This window comes from Pecten maximus, chromosome 10 (genome assembly GCF_902652985.1).
Source record: "Pecten maximus chromosome 10, xPecMax1.1, whole genome shotgun sequence".
Lineage (NCBI taxonomy): Eukaryota > Metazoa > Mollusca > Bivalvia > Pectinida > Pectinidae > Pecten > Pecten maximus.
The window spans coordinates 29,386,967-29,403,923 of record NC_047024.1 but is presented as its reverse complement, the minus strand read 5'-3'; the positions used below and the strand labels follow the sequence as shown (position 1 = coordinate 29,403,923).

Below are 16,957 nucleotides of genomic sequence, written 5' to 3'. Positions count from 1 at the left end.
GATAATGCATGGGTTCTTTACTAACCAAATTACAACCTCACTCCCCACCTCTACCCCAAATGCTCTAAAATCATACCACCTTAGTAAACACTGACAGAGAACACACATGTAATTAAACAATTGTATCAGCACCAAATTATCACAATATCAAAATGCACTACACGTCTCTGTTTCCCCTGCTAACAATAGACAGCACACATCTAATGCTCATCATACACACACACACAAACACAAAGTAAACCACAAATTACATAAATCATGCATCACGTAACAATACCATACCATCACACAGTGAAACACCAGTTATACCGTGTGCAAATTACACACAAACTCACTTATCCAGACACAAAAAACACCAAGCCAGATACATCAACACACCCATTTATAATCACTCATCCTGTCAAAGTGAAGTCGCTGTCAGAATACGGACCTCTGAATGAAAATTGTGCTGAAAATTGAGCATGTCTCAATTTTTATGAATAGTTGATGTTTATGTACACAACATATGTATCTAATAAAAAAATCCAGTGAAATAAAATGAAACTTCAAATCTATAATCTAAAACTTTGTAAAAACTTAAAAGCAAAATCAAAAAGAAAGAAAGAAAGAAAAAAAATGATATTGATTTTTATTCTCTATTTTCTTTAATTTTTTTTAACAGCACTACCACTACTTCATTAATTGAAATCTGTTTATTGTTTAGAAAAAAAAAAAAAAAAAATCAACAGGTACACATATTGACTTTAAATCTATTCCCCTTTGTCATGATCAGTAACTCACCAAAATTTCAGTAAAATTTTCAAAAAATTCCACTTGATAGTATGGAAGCGCCCTGTATACAAAATTGACATGTATAAATATTGATGCATTGCAAAACAGTTATCAAATTTCAAAATTTACTCATTCTCAAAAATCGCTTAAAACATTACAATTTTACCCTGAAAGTAAATCCGATATAGAAATTACTCAAATCTGACTATAAACTAATTTGTAAGTTAGTTGAAGAAGCAATAGCGATATTATATCAATTTTTCAAAATCTAGGGATTTTAATCTAAAAATACAGCAAAGTAGATGAAAATTCATGTAATCTGTTGGGTGTGTTGAAATGTTCATACAACAATATAACTTTAGAAATAACATTGAGACTTTCTGAGAAAATGATCATGAGCTAAACAAAGCTTTAAAATTCTCAGCATCCCTAGGACCATAAATTCTGGATGATATTCCATAAATGATGGGTGTGTTGAGATAGCCATTATGTGACCTAACTATATACCATGTAAATTTATGGTCAAGGATGGATTTTTGAGCAACTAATCTATGTGCAAAGCGAAGTGTTGACAACACTGTCGGAAAAAAGTAACACCAAAGACTCGGGTCCAGGATTTTTAAATCATCAACAAGAGATCCCAGAGGGATCTTGGCGCCCACCATTGAATGATCTTTATAGGTTCCATGTCAGATTGATCTTTTCTCTACTTTTCCCTTCCTCTAAGTCTTACTAATCTGTGTAAATTCAGAAACAGCCCTCTAGGACTTTTCAAACAAGGGTAACCTATATATAAAATTTAAGATTTGGCGATAATGGCTGTCTGTTGTTTTCGGATTGGTCCCAAAATGCAACACCAGGGACCAAGGGGAACCTACATATGAAATTTTCAGAAAGATCCCTTCAGTACCTTCTGTAAAATAGCGATAACAAACTTCAATTGTCAAAATACAAGATGGCTGCCTGTCAGGCAGGTTGTTTTCTGACTGGTCTCAAAATCCAATATGCATAACTAGGCACAGAGGGCAACCTACAAATGAAATTTCAGAAAGATCCCTTCAGCAATTTCTGAGAAATAGCGATAACAAACTTCAATTGTCAAAATCCAAGATGGCTGCCTGTCGGCCATGTTGTTTTCCGATTGGTCTCAAAATGCAATATGCATAACTAGGCACCAAGGGGAACCTACATATAAAATTTGAGAAAGATCTCTTCAGTACTTTCTCAGAAATAGCGATAACAATCTTAAATTGTCAAAATCCAAGATGGCTGCCTGTCGGCCATGTTGTCTTCCGATTGGTCTCAAAATGCAATATGCATAACTAGGCACCAAGGGGAGCCTACATATGAAATTTGAGAAAGATCCCTTCAGTACTTTCTCAGAAATAGCGATAACAAACTTCAATTATCAAAATCCAAGATGGCTGCCTGTCGGCCATGTTGTCTTCCGATTGGTCTCAAAATGCAATATGCATAACTAAGTACCAAGGGGAGCCTACATATGAAATCTGAGAAAGATCCCTTCAGTACTTTCTCAGAAATAGCGATAACAAACTTCAATTATCAAAATCCAAGATGGCTGCCTGTCGGCCATGTTGTTTTCCGATTGGTCTCAAAATGCAATATGCATAACTAGGCACCAAGTGGAACCTACATATGAAATTTGAGAAAGATCCCTTCAGTACTTTCGGAGGATTAGCGATAACAAGAATTGTTTACGGACGGACGGAGGGACGGACGGACGGACGGACGGAGGGACGGAGGGACGGACCACGGACCACGGACGCAGGGCGATTTGAATAGCCCACCATCTGATGATGGTGGGCTAAAAATGTAAAGCCACTTCAAAATGATCGTTTTTCTTTGGATTTCACTTACAAATTAGATATCAAGATTTTTCCTTTATAAATCTGCTTGAAAAATATTGTTTTTACTATCTTTTTAAAATGATTTTAATTTTGATACACATGCACATGGAACTTCAGACAGAATGAAGGCCTAAACATCACTATAACAAAAGGACATTCATTCTCTGAAATTACCAGTTTTGACAGACAACACAGATTTTTAAAGATAGCCCAAAGTAGTTCTTCCTCTTCTATGGTCTTTGTTCCAAAAATGTTCCAATTTTGGCGAGATCCTCTCCAGCACGACGTAATATTGCAAGAGCTTTTTCACCTGTAAATATAAATAATCTTTTTTAGAGCATTCTAGTTTTTATGTCTTTTTCACCTGTAAATATAAATAATCTTTTTTAGAGCATTCTAGTTTTTATGTCTTTTTCACCTGTAAATATAAATAATCTTTTTTAGAGCATTCTAGTTTTTATGTCTTTTTCACCTGTAAATATAAATAATCTTTTTTAGAGCATTCTAGTTTTTATGTCTTTTTCACCTGTAAATATAAATAATCTTTTTAGAGCATTCTAGTTTTTATGTCTTTTTCACCTGTAAATATAAATAATCTTTTTTAGAGCATTCTAGTTTTTATGTCTTTTTCACCTGTAAATATAAATAATCTTTTTTTAGAGCATTCTAGTCTTTTTCACCTGTAAATATAAATAATCTTTTTTAGAGCATTCTAGTTTTTATGTCTATGTCAGATAACATCCAAATACCCATTTAAAGAGTAGTTAAATCCCAATATCAAACTACAATTTTATTTCAAATTCATGTAGTTAGGATACATGTATTGATCACATAACAGACATGTTCATCATGTAATAATGTGTATGTCATAAATATTGTAAAACATAGTGTCACAACACTTCTGCGACATCACGTGATTGTCTCCGTACAGAAAAACCATACTAATTACAGAGTCAAAATTCTGCTGTCTTCTTTAGGAATCAATCTACAAGGTTTATCTATATTCTAAAACATATGAGCCATGTGATGAATAGAACATTACAATCATGGTGATGTAATATCGTAACCTTGTAAATAATTTTACATGCCATGGCACTCACCAAAAGCTCTTCTTGTAAATCAATTCTGTACTGAGTAGCCACTCATCATAACTATAACTGCCTAATTTAAGACCCGGGTTTTATAGGGTTTTATAGTTTTTTTTTTTAATTATGTAGTTTTCAGGTCACGTGTCATTTGACTAAAATACTTACTAGCAGACACTGTATTGGAATCTGTTGATGGAATAACACCTGTGAGAGCTGGTCTTTCAACTGTTGATACTAAAGGCTCAAGTTCGTGGAGTATCTGCAGACCTTTTTGTGGAAAACTATCACCAACAGATGTAACAGTGTCTTGACTTGGTAATAGTTTGTTAGCCACAGACAAAGCCCGTCTTGCCCTGTCTAAGATTTCGTCTTCTTGTTCAAATTTGTCCAAGTTTGTGAGATCAAGTAACTGTTGAACCACATCTTTGCGGCTGCTGTCTGTATCGGCACAGTTGATATTCTCACGAGACATAAACGCACTGTCATCCCCCGAAAAACCAGCATGGAGATCATCCTGCTTGAAGAGCTCCTCGGAATTACTAGGACAGGACGTGTTCTCACTTGGACACCCTACCTCCTGGTTCGTAGTATTAAATGGAAGAGAATTAAACTGGGATGTCAAATTTGTATGCTGGCCTGTGTCATGATTGGTTGATTGTAGACTCGCAGTTTGATATCCTGTATCGTGATTGGTTGAATATCCTGCATTGTTGTCCTGGCTGAAATCCATCTCAGCCATAGAGAAGTCTTTTGTTGTTACAAGTAAACTAGACGTTTTTATATCATCAGCAAATCTCAGATTCTTAATCGGTGGTACAGAATCATAGTCCATGGGTGTATTGTCTAAATCCTCCCGGAACAGGCTTGTCCGATGTTTGTGCCGACTGAGATGTGAGATTTTACGATTAGAAACACTCTTTTTCTTCACAGAACATTCCTTGCTGGCAACGGGAGTGAGAACATCATCTTCCTCTTCTGATGTGAAACCTTTAACATCGAAAAATAATTCTATAATAAAATACAGAAAGCAAGGTAGATTATATTCAATCACAAGTGAGCCCTTCCCAAACTACAATACTTAACTTTTTGGGGAAGGTTAATTCATTCTCAACTTTTTGGGGAAGGGAGTTTATTTATAATACAGTAAATAAATGGGTCTCGGACAAAAGTACTTGGTGGGCTTATTACACGACAATGAAGCATCATTTTATGTTATTAGTTCAACCAATCTAGTATGGATATGGGTGGGCTTGTTGTCAAGACTTATGGACTATATTACCATATATATTGATCCTTCCAAATCAAACAATTATATAATTATTGATGACATGCACACACTTTATATCGAAATGGTCATGCACTCAATAAATTCCAATACAAATCTCAAACATTTTGATCTACCATGCCTATTCCATCATTCTGTAATCAGTATCTTTCACAAAAATTGGTTTATTCTGCTAATGAGCTAAAATATAAGATGAAATACCTGGAACTGATGTGTCCATTTTAATATTTACACTGTGTGTTATTTCACGAGCATTTATAAATAATAAAGAATGAATTTTATCATATTTTATACCAATATATTAGTTAAAGTCCAAATAATTGTTCAACAGTGTTGACCCCTACACACCTCTCATAATCACCATCTAAGAAAAAGTACCGAACTTTTTCTTATGTTTGATCTCAAAATAATAATGACAGTATAAATTGTTTATCATCACTCATTAATACAGTATTAATGAGTGATGATAAACTACAAAACGTTTTATCCAACTTTGTGAGAGATGGAGAGGCAGAAGTAACATTTAAACCTGTAAATCACTTTGTGGTGGGGACAGTCTTTCATTACGGCATTATTGTTGTAACAGCTGAAGTATAATAGTAAATACATATTTCTAGCATACCCTTGTTGTCCTGTAGGAATGAACCATCAGCATTATCCTCATTATAAGGAGAATCTGATCGGATAGGAGAAATTCCAGGACTTTCTAAAGATGTTCGAGATGGATGGCGACCTTCATCTGGAGAAACATCCCAGTTCATTTGAGTTTTGATTGGTGAAATTTCAGGACTCAATGGAAGATCTTGTGTGAACAAAGCTCTTCTTTCCCCAGCAGAAAATATGTCATCCTCCACAAAGCTACCCTCATGAGGAACGAAGAATCCCGAAGACCTTGATTTGGCTGAAATAAAAGGTGGCAATCAAGTTATGAATCTAATAACTAAAGAAAAAAACATAACAATCGTCTTGAGAACCAAAGGTTTTAAAATACTAATAAATGCGTGAAATATTTCATTAAGTGATATCTTCTGTTAAAAAGGAAGTGAGCAAAACAAAAGAGGTGCAAAAAAATGAGGAGGAAATTGTGGGAGCTAGAACTTACTTAAGAGCATTTGATAGTTTGTACACATAATGTCATTGCCATACAATTTATCTTTAAGCATTGCTAAGCTATACCATACATAGCCAAAATTTTGTAAGAGGTGACCTGTTATTTCACCTTCATAACAACATGACTGTAAAGTACTAGAGGTGACCTGATATTCCAGCTTCAACCCAACTTGACTGTAAAGTACTGGAGGTAGCCTGACATTTCAGCTTCAACTCTCAATCCAACTTGACTGTAAAGTACTGGAGGTAGCCTGACATTTCAGCTTCAACTCTCAACCCAACTTGACTGTAAAGTACTGGAGGTAGCCTGACATTTCAGCTTCAACTCTCAACCCAACTTGACTGTAAGTACTATTCTCCTATGTTCATTTGGAGATCAATACACTCAATACTTACAAATACGACTCTGGTGACCTCGGACGATGGGGGACAACTCTGTGTCAGAGAAGTCTTTTAAAGGAGGAGACCGACTGTGTTTTGGTAGAGGCAGACCTTCAATGTTTTTGATAGGACTAGAGGAAAACTGGTTCTGAAAATGATAAACAGAAACATTACTGAAACATACAGCAATAGGACTGCTACTTAACGGGTAATTAAATATTGCTGCATAATAAATTTCCCTTTACATCGTAAAAACAAATTACTTTTAAATTAAATACCTACATAATTTCACATCTAGTAACAGAGGAAATTAACTTGAGTTCAATCAAACTTAAATCTGTGAACAGGTACCACCCATAGAAATGGTTTAATTAAAACACTATCATTATAATAAGTCTCCAAATTCCACTATGCATAAATTTTCTTTACCATAGGAATTATAGGATATATGTTTTACTGGAATTCCACTAAGTCATTACACTGTATAATCATGATAATGCTGAATTTTAATTGTACATTGTAATTTGATAAAGTCACCAATAAAGATTATTTTCAAATAGACGAATCCTTTTGAATCCTAAAAAAATACCATTTTCTCTACTATTCATTTTTTATTTCTCTTCCAATAATAGTGTTGAGAATCACTATCAATTTCATAATCGATCATTACCATTTCTTTAAACCAAAATAGGGGGAAATGTTGTGGATATGTTTCAGACATTAGCTATTTTTATTTCAATCTACCAGTGATATTGATCATTCATTAATTGGAGAAGTCAGCTGTAAATCTTGACAATTTCCATGTTAAAGTCAAACCATGATCGATCATAAAAATCATGATTAATTAGTCATAGTCTGAGGTAAATGACTAATCATCAATTAAATTGATTAATCGGAACAAAACTATCCAATAACCTGACAAATAACAAAAAAATATCTTGGGTCATTCTATACTCCAAACATTTTTAGCTAAATAGAGGAATTTATCCTGGTTTTTAAAAGAACAGCAAAGAAACAAGTCTTCCATTGACTTTTATCTCAAATGTGATCAGGAGTTAAAACACAAATATGTAAATGAAACAATTCCAAGTTAACACCAGGAATCCAATCTGTGACAGACTTAATCTCTCAACCAAATTATGGTATAATTACCCTTGAAGGAGTCTTCAGGGGCGTGGCCTGATCCCAGGTATCGGGCAGTTTTGTATGCTTGACTGGTAAAACACGAGGGGAAGCACAAATATCCACCAAACTATGGTCACCCTCAAATGGCCCCGCCCTGGAAATAAAACAATTAAATATTAAATCCAATAATATAGCTAATGTTTGGTGTTTGTTTTTAAACTGAATATATTCATATGAAGTCGATATAAGACCTACGTACTTGACCGGACTTGGGGCAACACTGCTGGTATCTGCCTGGAAGAACAGCTTACGTCTGAGGGAAGAAGTACTCAGCATCTCTTGGTTGTTTTCATCACTGAGTTCGTATGTCATATACTGACCTGAAATTTACATCAATGATTATGATGAAAATTGTAAAGAATAGGTTCTTTTTAAAGACTTACTACAATTAAAAACAAAATTTAATACACATACAGCCAACGATTGCTTTTAATAATGAACATTTTTATCTGGTTTTAAACTCAAATCAAATAGAATTATAGTATATTGTTTGGCCCTAAAAGACCCTAGCTGGTGAACGACCATGGCCATATAACCTAAACAAACAGGCAGTCATTGAATGAATTTTAGTTAAAGAAAAACATCCCAAACATTTTAAACACATGTATCCATATTTCATTCTTATATATTGTATTTGTTGAATGTTGTAAATATGTTTCTCTATACATTGAACTTTTTTGTAAAGAGATTGAATAAAGAAAGTTGAAAGTTAAAAAAAATAAAGACTTACCTAGGACTTTGTTGATATCAAAATCTATTGGAAGAGTCAGCATGGTTTGACATCCCACTACAAACAAAAGTTGATGATTAATTTTCATTGCTAAGACTGATTGATAATGAATTTATCATCTGGTTTTAAAGATTTTCCTTGTTTATAACTTTAAGATAATAATACAAATAGTTTGCATAAACATTAACATTAACTAAGAGGAACATGAACCTTAACTGCCGTCTACTACATAAGGTAGTTGAATGAAGGTAACTGAATGTAGGTCAAGGTCATTTATTTGAACAAACTTGGTAGCCCTTCACCCCAGTATGCAACTGGGCGAATATCAGGCAATGTCAGGTCTCTGTTCCTCATGGTTATTGAGAAGAAGTTGTTTAAAGGAAAAAGTTGACCAAGGACGGCTGGGCAGCTGAGCTTTGGCTGTGGAGCTGATAAAGTGAAACTAAGAATAGGCTGCTACATATTTTGATGTAAATTAAAAATTTACATACTTAATGCTATTACCACCCTTGAAATTTTGAGTTTCTTATTTTATCTTCTTCATTTAAAGTGAAGAAATAACTAGACAATTAGGAGGATTATGTGTAATTATATGCAAAGAATGCAGTCAATAACTTCAAAATAAACAAGCTTGTTACATGAGATATTACCCTAACAATCTTTATCTCGCCTCATCTCATTGAACCCAAACCACAAGCATGAAGTCCTTGTGGAATAGGAGATGGATAGGCCTGGACAAGAGAGACAAGAGAATAAGCATCAGGACAGAAGGACGACTGATGGATGGATGGATGGAAGAATGGAAGGCCAGACAGACAATGCAAAAACTAGTAGTCTGTACTAGGTACTACTAATCCCCCTCCCACCACACCCCACCGCAGATCCGAACATCTATATTTAGTAAAGCGTAACTTCTGATCATTATTAGGATGCTGTTATTCACTTTTTTTTACTTTTCACTTAATCATTATTATATTTAACTAGATAAATTAATATCTATACTGTAGGTGCCAGTTTTTGCACTTTTGTGACATGTAGAGTCTACTTTGTCGGCTAGTATCTTTAAAACTGGTAGATTGAGTATCAGACTTACCCTCCTGTGTCCTTATAGATTTCTGTGGAAGCTGTTTCTGTATAGATCCTTGAAGATCTGGCTCCAAACAAGACTTGGGCAAGCGTTCATCTGATTAAATTAATTACATAGGAGACAATTAACTTTTAACGTCCTCACAGCCATTTCATAACAAAGATATTTTTTCAACAATAAGTAAAACAAATGATATCCCCAGTCGTAGTTTCGACTTTGTGCAACAGTTTTAATATAAAGGTAACTGAATGTTCATAGCAAATGTTTTCTGTAACCTACCAAGAACTTTCTCAACTGCAACTTCCATTTCTGTAGAAAGCTTTTTAAATTATGAATTTCACCACCAGATTCATCCTCCCCTTATTTAAAAACAAAACACTCAAAACAAATTTATCATGAAAATCACATTTCACAGAAAAACTCATGGGCACTAGCAGAAATATTTGAAAAATGTGGACCAAGACTTGACTGGGGAAGCACTGCAATCCAGTTACATTATCATTACCTGAGTTTGGCGTGAGTGACATTATCATTACCTGAGTTTGGTGTGAGTGACATTATCATTACCTGAGTTTGGCGTGAGTGACATTATCATCACCTGAGTTTGGCGTGAGTGACATTATCATTACCTGAGTTTGGTGTGAGTGACATTATCATTACCTGAGTTTGGCGTGAGTGACATTATCATTACCTGAGTTTGGTGTGAGTGACATTATCATTACCTGAGTTTGGTCTGAGTGACATTATCATTACCTGAGTTTGGTGTGAGTGACATTATCATCACCCGAGTTTGGCGTGAGTGACATTATCATTATCTGAGTTTGGTGTGAGTGACATTATCATTATCTGAGTTTGGTGTGAGTGACATTATCATTACCCGGGTTTGGAATGAGTGACATTATCATTACCTGAGTTTGACGCGAGTGACATTATCATTACCTGAGTTTGGTGTGAGTGACATTATCATTACCTGAGTTTGGAATGAGTGACATTATCATTACCTGAGTTTGGTGTGAGTGACATTATCATTACCTGAGTTTGGTGTGAGTGACATTATCATTACCGGAGTTTGGCGTGAGTGACATTATCATTACCTGAGTTTGGCGTGAGTGACATTATCATTACCTGAGTTTGGTGTGAGTGACATTATCATTACCTGAGTTTGTTGTAAGTGACATTATCATTACCCGAGTTTGGCTTGAGTGACATTATCATTACCTGAGTTTGGCGTGAGTGACATTATCATTACCTGAGTTTGGTGTGAGTGACATTATCATTACCTGAGTTTGGTGGGAGTGACATTATCATTACCTGAGTTTGGTGTGAGTGACATTATCATTACCTGAGTTTGGTGTGAGTGACATTATCAGTACCTGAGTTTGACGCGAGTGACATTATCATTACCTGAGTTTGGTGTGAGTGACATTATCATTACCTTAGTTTGGCGTGAGTGACATTATCAGTACCTGAGTTTGGTGTGGTCTTGATAACAGGCGCCTTTGGGTCTGACCATGGTGATGGAGCCACGAGGTTACTGGAGAAGTACTTCTCTATAGCTTGTTGAACTCTCGCCTCGGTCTCTTTGTCAGGTCTATAACACATTGTGTAAGGTTTAAAAACAGAATTTAAAAAGATTAAATTCTTTCTTAATAAGGGAAGTAAATAGTGTTTTAAGATATATTGGAGAGAGATTTATAATATATATAGACCATTCATGGCAGTTAAGTATGAATCTCAATAGAGATTTCCTTTCAATCTCACAAGATCTTGGATGCCAGTGATAATAAAAAGCACCACAAATAAAGTGGCTTTTTGCGTTAATCAGGAGGGATGTCGGAGAGAAAGACAGATGCAAGGTGGTAAATGAAGGATTAGTCTTTTGATTTGTGCAGATAAGACATTCTATGCAAACTGCAATATTTTGAAATAATTGTTGTAGGTGCTGACACAATTTGGAACCAATCAAATCACAGATTTTTTTTACAGGGGAACGGCTGTGACCCTCCCTTGCCATGAAGTCATCAGATAAGATTTCAATGGCAGAGAGCCAATGGAAAGTAAAACTGTAACATAAACCTCCCTCCCAACAATTTTGAAATTTATTATCTACTTTTAAATATATATATATATATATATATATATTTCTCTCAGTACAACTACGACAGGAAATTCAAATCTATATCTTCGGATCACCAACACATAGTGTATATGATACATTGTGCTAATAAATAGATATATATATCTTAGCAACACAAATGACAATAGACAACTTTTTGACCTGTGCCCTGACCGGGCCTCGAACTCACGATCTACGGCACCCAATCGCCTAGCCAGAAATACCCGCAGCTTATACCACTGCACCACATCTGCGTTCTTAAAAAAGAATATTTCAATGGCGCAGTGATGGTCGGCCCGATACCCTGACATGATCATTGTGGAAGTCGTCTATAAGATGATATGAATACCTGGATCGTAATGTATTTCCATACATGGATACGAATTGTACATATATTATATATATATTTCTCTCGGTACAACTACAGGAAATTCAAATCTATATCTTCGGATCACCAACACATAGTGTATATGATATATATATATATATAAATGTCAGACTCTAATTATATAAGGTCACTTTACATTTCAGCTTTACAGTTATTTCCTTTAGTAAAATCTCCACAACAAGCCACCAGATAGTTTGAGTTCACTGCCGTGATATTCATATATTTCAAAATGGTATAAGAACTTAATGATAATCAAGACTCAGGGCTCTTTCCAAGGACTTTTTGGGGTCGATAATGGGCTCCATTCACAATTTAAATTATTTCATATTTAAGCTAAGTTCCCAAAATTTGCAGTTTACTCCCAAAAAAATCTTTCCCAATTCACCAATTTTTTTTCCAAAATCATAAATGAGGCAAAAAGGCCCCATCTCAAACCAGTGAGAAAAAGCCCTAACACTATATAGTAAACCTATCATATTTCAAATGAGTTTGGAATAATATCCAGAATATTTGGAACCAATATTTTCATCTTTTGAAAGGGTTTACAGTGTGTATTTTATAAACAGGGTTCTACCCTGATGAAATGGGAAACTTCTGTATAGTTTTAATGGAATTCCTGAAAATAACTGGGATTGTTTTCATTTCCTTGAGACTGATTTGCATCAAAAACCCGTGGAGATAGTTTTAAATGCAAACTTTGGCTGGTAGCCAGACTTACTTACATTGAATGAGCAGCTTGTTGTTTGGGGTTCTCCTCTATATCTGCAGGGTTTAACTCTGCTATATGCTCTATGGCCCAGCTGAACAGTTTCTGGTTAGGAAATCAATTATTTCATTTTTTATTTATTAATCATGACTAAAAAAATGTGAAATTATACAACTATTTTTATATCTATTATCATCAAGATATATATTTCATATACAGATTTAAAAGAAATACTAAACACAAATATTTCATTAAATTCAACCATATAATTAAATATCTTAACAAAACTATCAATGTTTCTTACTGACTAAATGTGATTCAAATGTGTTTTTTTTTTATTACTCATCACATGCAAATGTCTAGACAACTTAGAATCCAGTTTAAATACTTTTTACCTTTTCCTCTCCATCTGGAGTTGATTGAACATTAAAAACTCCAGGACTCATAAATATTGGTCCTCCAAGTTCATCATACACTCCATTATCAAAGGGGTTTGTGATGATTTCTCCTTTAGGTGTACAATGTGGAAACCCTGGGGGAAGTTTGTTCATCTGTGGTGTCTTCAGACGACTAGGACTGCTATTGGAACTTCTAATAGGGGTCTGGAACATTGGACTGAGTCCTGCAGGTGTTGCTGACAATGGAGTGTAGCTCTTGTGTTGATATGGCGATGACATCACTGTCTTAAGATAGAGTTCATTCCTTGTGCCACTTCCAGGCATCTTGTGAGCTGGACTTGGACTTAAAAAGAATTTAAAGATGAAAGCTCATCATGAAAAGTCAACATTGAGCATTTATATAATATTTCTATGCAAAAAGTGATTGAGAATAAATGTTAAATGGCACTTATAAGAATAGTTCAATAAGTACCATAACACATAGATATAGTCACAAGTACATTGTATATAATATTATTTTGCTGAGGGACTCGTATTGATGAAAATGTCATTGAAAATTCTCATTACAGGTATATTTATCTGCAGTTAGGTCCGGCCCACGAATAAGCCTCCTACTCTGTTTTGCAGAAAAATCAATTTAAAAATGATAAGCTCTATGGGGTTCACAAGCAAACTTCAAGCTTTAACAAAAACTTTCACATCAGGAAAAGAGGCTTATTTGAGGATCAATAGAGTAAAACAGGCTAGCAGGTGTTTTCCTACAAGCATGCAAAATCATATATCAATAGTGATGTTATAAATTATTCATGACGTAACAAACATGTTTTACTAGTGCATGTTGATGATAAAAATTAAACAGGACATGGTAGCGCAGGTTGTGATCAGTTATAAACTTTTAATGAATCTGATTAAAGCAACACCTGGCTCTACAGCAAATTTGCAGTTGATTGAGGTCATTTCTACAGATACTATGCTGATAACAACTTTATTCAAATATCAGAGTAAGCTAGGTTTATTCATGTCAATATATTTTCTAGTCCTTCATTCCAGCATACTATTGGCCTAAGATCGGGTCTTGGTGACTCTTGGCTCTAAGCATGCTACAGACAGGCCCAATATCAAGTCCCTGGGCCTCTTGGTTATTGAGAAGAAGTCGTTTGAAGATTATAGCCTATTTGACCAATAGACCTTGAATGAAGGTCAAGGTCATTTATTTGAACAAACTTTGTAGCCCTTCACCCTAGCATGCCACAGGCCCAATATCAAGTCCCCGGGCCTCTTGGTTATTGAGAAGCCTGTAATAGAAAGAGGTCAACAGTGCTAGTAAATCCCACCGCTGCCATCATTTTTTTTCTAAAAGAAACATTCAAAGACCTTTACAGGCTTTATTACCTAGACATGAATGCTGGATAGCCCAGCATCTTTGATGATGGAGTATGAACTTTGGACGGACAAATAGGACTAGGCATACTGTCTTCATCAAACTCGTCCAGGAAGTGTTTTTCAAATGGCAGACTTCTGGCTACAGATTTGGAGCCACTATCCATGCCTGGACTAGACAGTGAAGCCTCATCTTTAGCTTCTGGTTCTTTTCCTATCAGCTCCTCCATTTTTTGATCCCGTTACTTTCATGTATATGCTTATATCCTGAAAAAAAATACATAGGTAAGTAATATAAAATAAATATTGCAATATAGCCCATATAGTATAATTCAGTGATAAAAACCAATACATTTTGTACCGAGAATTTCGCATTTTGATCACCTAATTTGGTGTGGTTGGAGCAGTTAAAACAAGACTATTCCTACCGTAAACATACACATTCAATACTATTGAATAGTTGGATTTGTTATGCATCATACGAAGTCCGATAATACACAACTTGTATGGCTACTGTACCTGTGAGTGCGAGAACTGCGAGCATTTAATCTAAACTTTGGATATTTTAGGATGTGATCTTCTAGATATTGAAAGATTTGTGATATAACATCTAAGAATTCGAGTACCGTCTATACTCTTATGTCTGACTGCAAACGGAAATGGGTTGATTTAAATGTTTGTTATGTTGATATGTTTCAACACGTTCTACTTGTCAATCAAAATTTGAAATCCCGCCAACAAATGTAAACTTCCGGTCAAAAGTGTGATGCGGCCGTATTGAATTTATAACATAAAAAGAGCTGACTATATTGATTTATTGATATTATAGTGACCAAATATATTTCTGATTTAATAACAATTCCTTTTCACAAAAATTAAACCTAGTATACGGCGAACCTCAATCGCAACATATCGGGGAAATTTCCGGCAACACTCGGAAATCTACTCGAGTGTTGCTTCCGGCAACACTCGGCAACACTCGGAAATCTACTCGAGTGTTGCCGGAAATTTCCCCGAGATGAACCTATGATCATCCGGAAATCCTCGGCTGTGCACAGTGATGTTGCGTAGTGACATCCGAGGAGTTCCGATTGAGGGTATCACAAATATTTCAAATAACTTAAATTACGTTTAATAAGTTATCATGTAGCTTTTAAAAATAGAAATGAATTATTACAGTAAAGTTATTGTTAAAATTGAATACAAACTTAAGAAGTCCGCATCAACATTTTACGGTCTCAGTAGTTACCGACAAGAGCCGACAAGAAACGAGATTTACCGACAAGAGCCGACAAGAAGTTAGAATTACCGACAAGAAGCGACAAGAAGTTAGAATTACCGACAAGAAACCGACAAGAAAGAAAATGAGAGATTAAATAGGTTTTATATATCAATACAATGTATGATTTGTTCATTTTTTTCTATTTTGGAATATTTTGTGATCCGATATAATGGTTGTGACAGGCAGAGACCTATATACTAGGGATTCGCAACAACCGCTTTTCTCGCAGAGTCACGACCTCACCTATTGTTCTCATAACCGGAGGTATATTTAGCACGAGATCTAGCGAGACCAAGCGCTGCGGCTGCGCAATAGGTGGATATCGGAGTTGTTTATAGTGACATGTGCCGTGCCAAGAGATGGCGACGACTGTCTGTGCACATGTGTCACCGCGTTTGGCCGAGATAACTTCACACTGGCGATAGTTATAACTATGCACTGTAATGTATATCGGCAGATGTGAACAACGATATTTAAGTAGTGTCTAACCGAAAAAAGGCACCATTTTTCCGTTAAAGATTCATATAGAAACATATGGAAAATGTCGTCCGATTTTCTGCCATTAGACGATGATCTAAATTTAGATGTATAGAGAAATTTACTGACGACGATTCTTATATTTTCGATAGTGATACTGACTTCAGTCAGTGCTTCCCTGATTATACCGGACTCTTACAAGGGGAAATATAATCACCTGTGTTATTTTCTTTGTATCTAAATACAGATGCTTGATCTTTTCTTGCTAATGTATACCGACTACATGGCTTTATTTGTTAAACTGCCCAGAAGATTTACAAATTATGTTGGATTCTTTATATGCATATACCATAAAATGGAATCTGGAGGTCAATGTTGATATAACTAAAATCATGGTGTTTAGAAATTGTGGACAAATAAGAAATAATGAGCCATGGAAATATAATAATGAATAATAATGACAATATAGAAATTGTTGACAGTTTTAAATACTTGTACTTAGTATATAGGTCTCTGTGACAGGTAATATTGAGCCGACAAGAAAAATAGATCTACCGACAAGAGGCTGGAATTACCGACAAGAAAGAAAATAAACACATTTTATCTATTAATACTATCTTTGATTTGTTCATTTATTAGTTATTTATTATCTCTTTGGATTCTTTTGTGGTCTAATGTAATGTTGGCGACAGGTAATATTGAGCC

General features: G+C 35.1%; 1 protein-coding gene across 2 annotated transcripts; it reads right to left on the bottom strand.

Moving 5' to 3' along the window:
• Positions 1-2,822: 2,822 nt before the first annotated feature.
• Positions 2,823-15,241, bottom strand: LOC117335461 (protein aurora borealis-like). Of its 2 annotated transcripts, none has more exons than XM_033895465.1 (13): positions 15,013-15,241; positions 14,506-14,760; positions 13,111-13,456; positions 12,732-12,820; positions 10,972-11,096; positions 9,512-9,601; positions 8,419-8,475; positions 7,888-8,008; positions 7,656-7,782; positions 6,519-6,651; positions 5,635-5,913; positions 3,893-4,714; positions 2,823-2,949 (listed from the first exon to the last, which is right to left on the bottom strand). In XM_033895465.1, the coding sequence occupies exons 2-13, from the start codon at positions 14,721-14,723 to the stop codon at positions 2,870-2,872; spliced, it is 2,487 nt and encodes an 828-aa protein (XP_033751356.1). In that variant the 5' UTR covers positions 14,724-14,760; positions 15,013-15,241; the 3' UTR covers positions 2,823-2,869. The 2 variants fall into 2 exon arrangements, with proteins under 2 accessions (XP_033751356.1, XP_033751357.1); XM_033895466.1 differs by having other exon boundaries at positions 15,120-15,241.
• Positions 15,242-16,957: the final 1,716 nt, after the last annotated feature.

What these genes read in the sequence shown, in the direction of transcription:
- LOC117335461 (XM_033895465.1), bottom strand. Translation starts at nt 14,723, where the DNA reads ATGGAGGAGCTGATAGGAAAAGAACCAGAAGCTAAAGATGAGGCTTCA. An exon ending in CTCCAGATGGAGAGGAAAAG is followed by an intron (nt 12,821 to 13,110) that starts GTAAAAAGTATT and finishes TTTCCTAACCAG; the next exon opens with AAACTGTTCAGCTGGGCCAT. An exon ending in CAAGACCACACCAAACTCAG is followed by an intron (nt 9,602 to 10,971) that starts GTACTGATAATG and finishes TAATTTAATCAG; the next exon opens with ATGAACGCTTGCCCAAGTCT.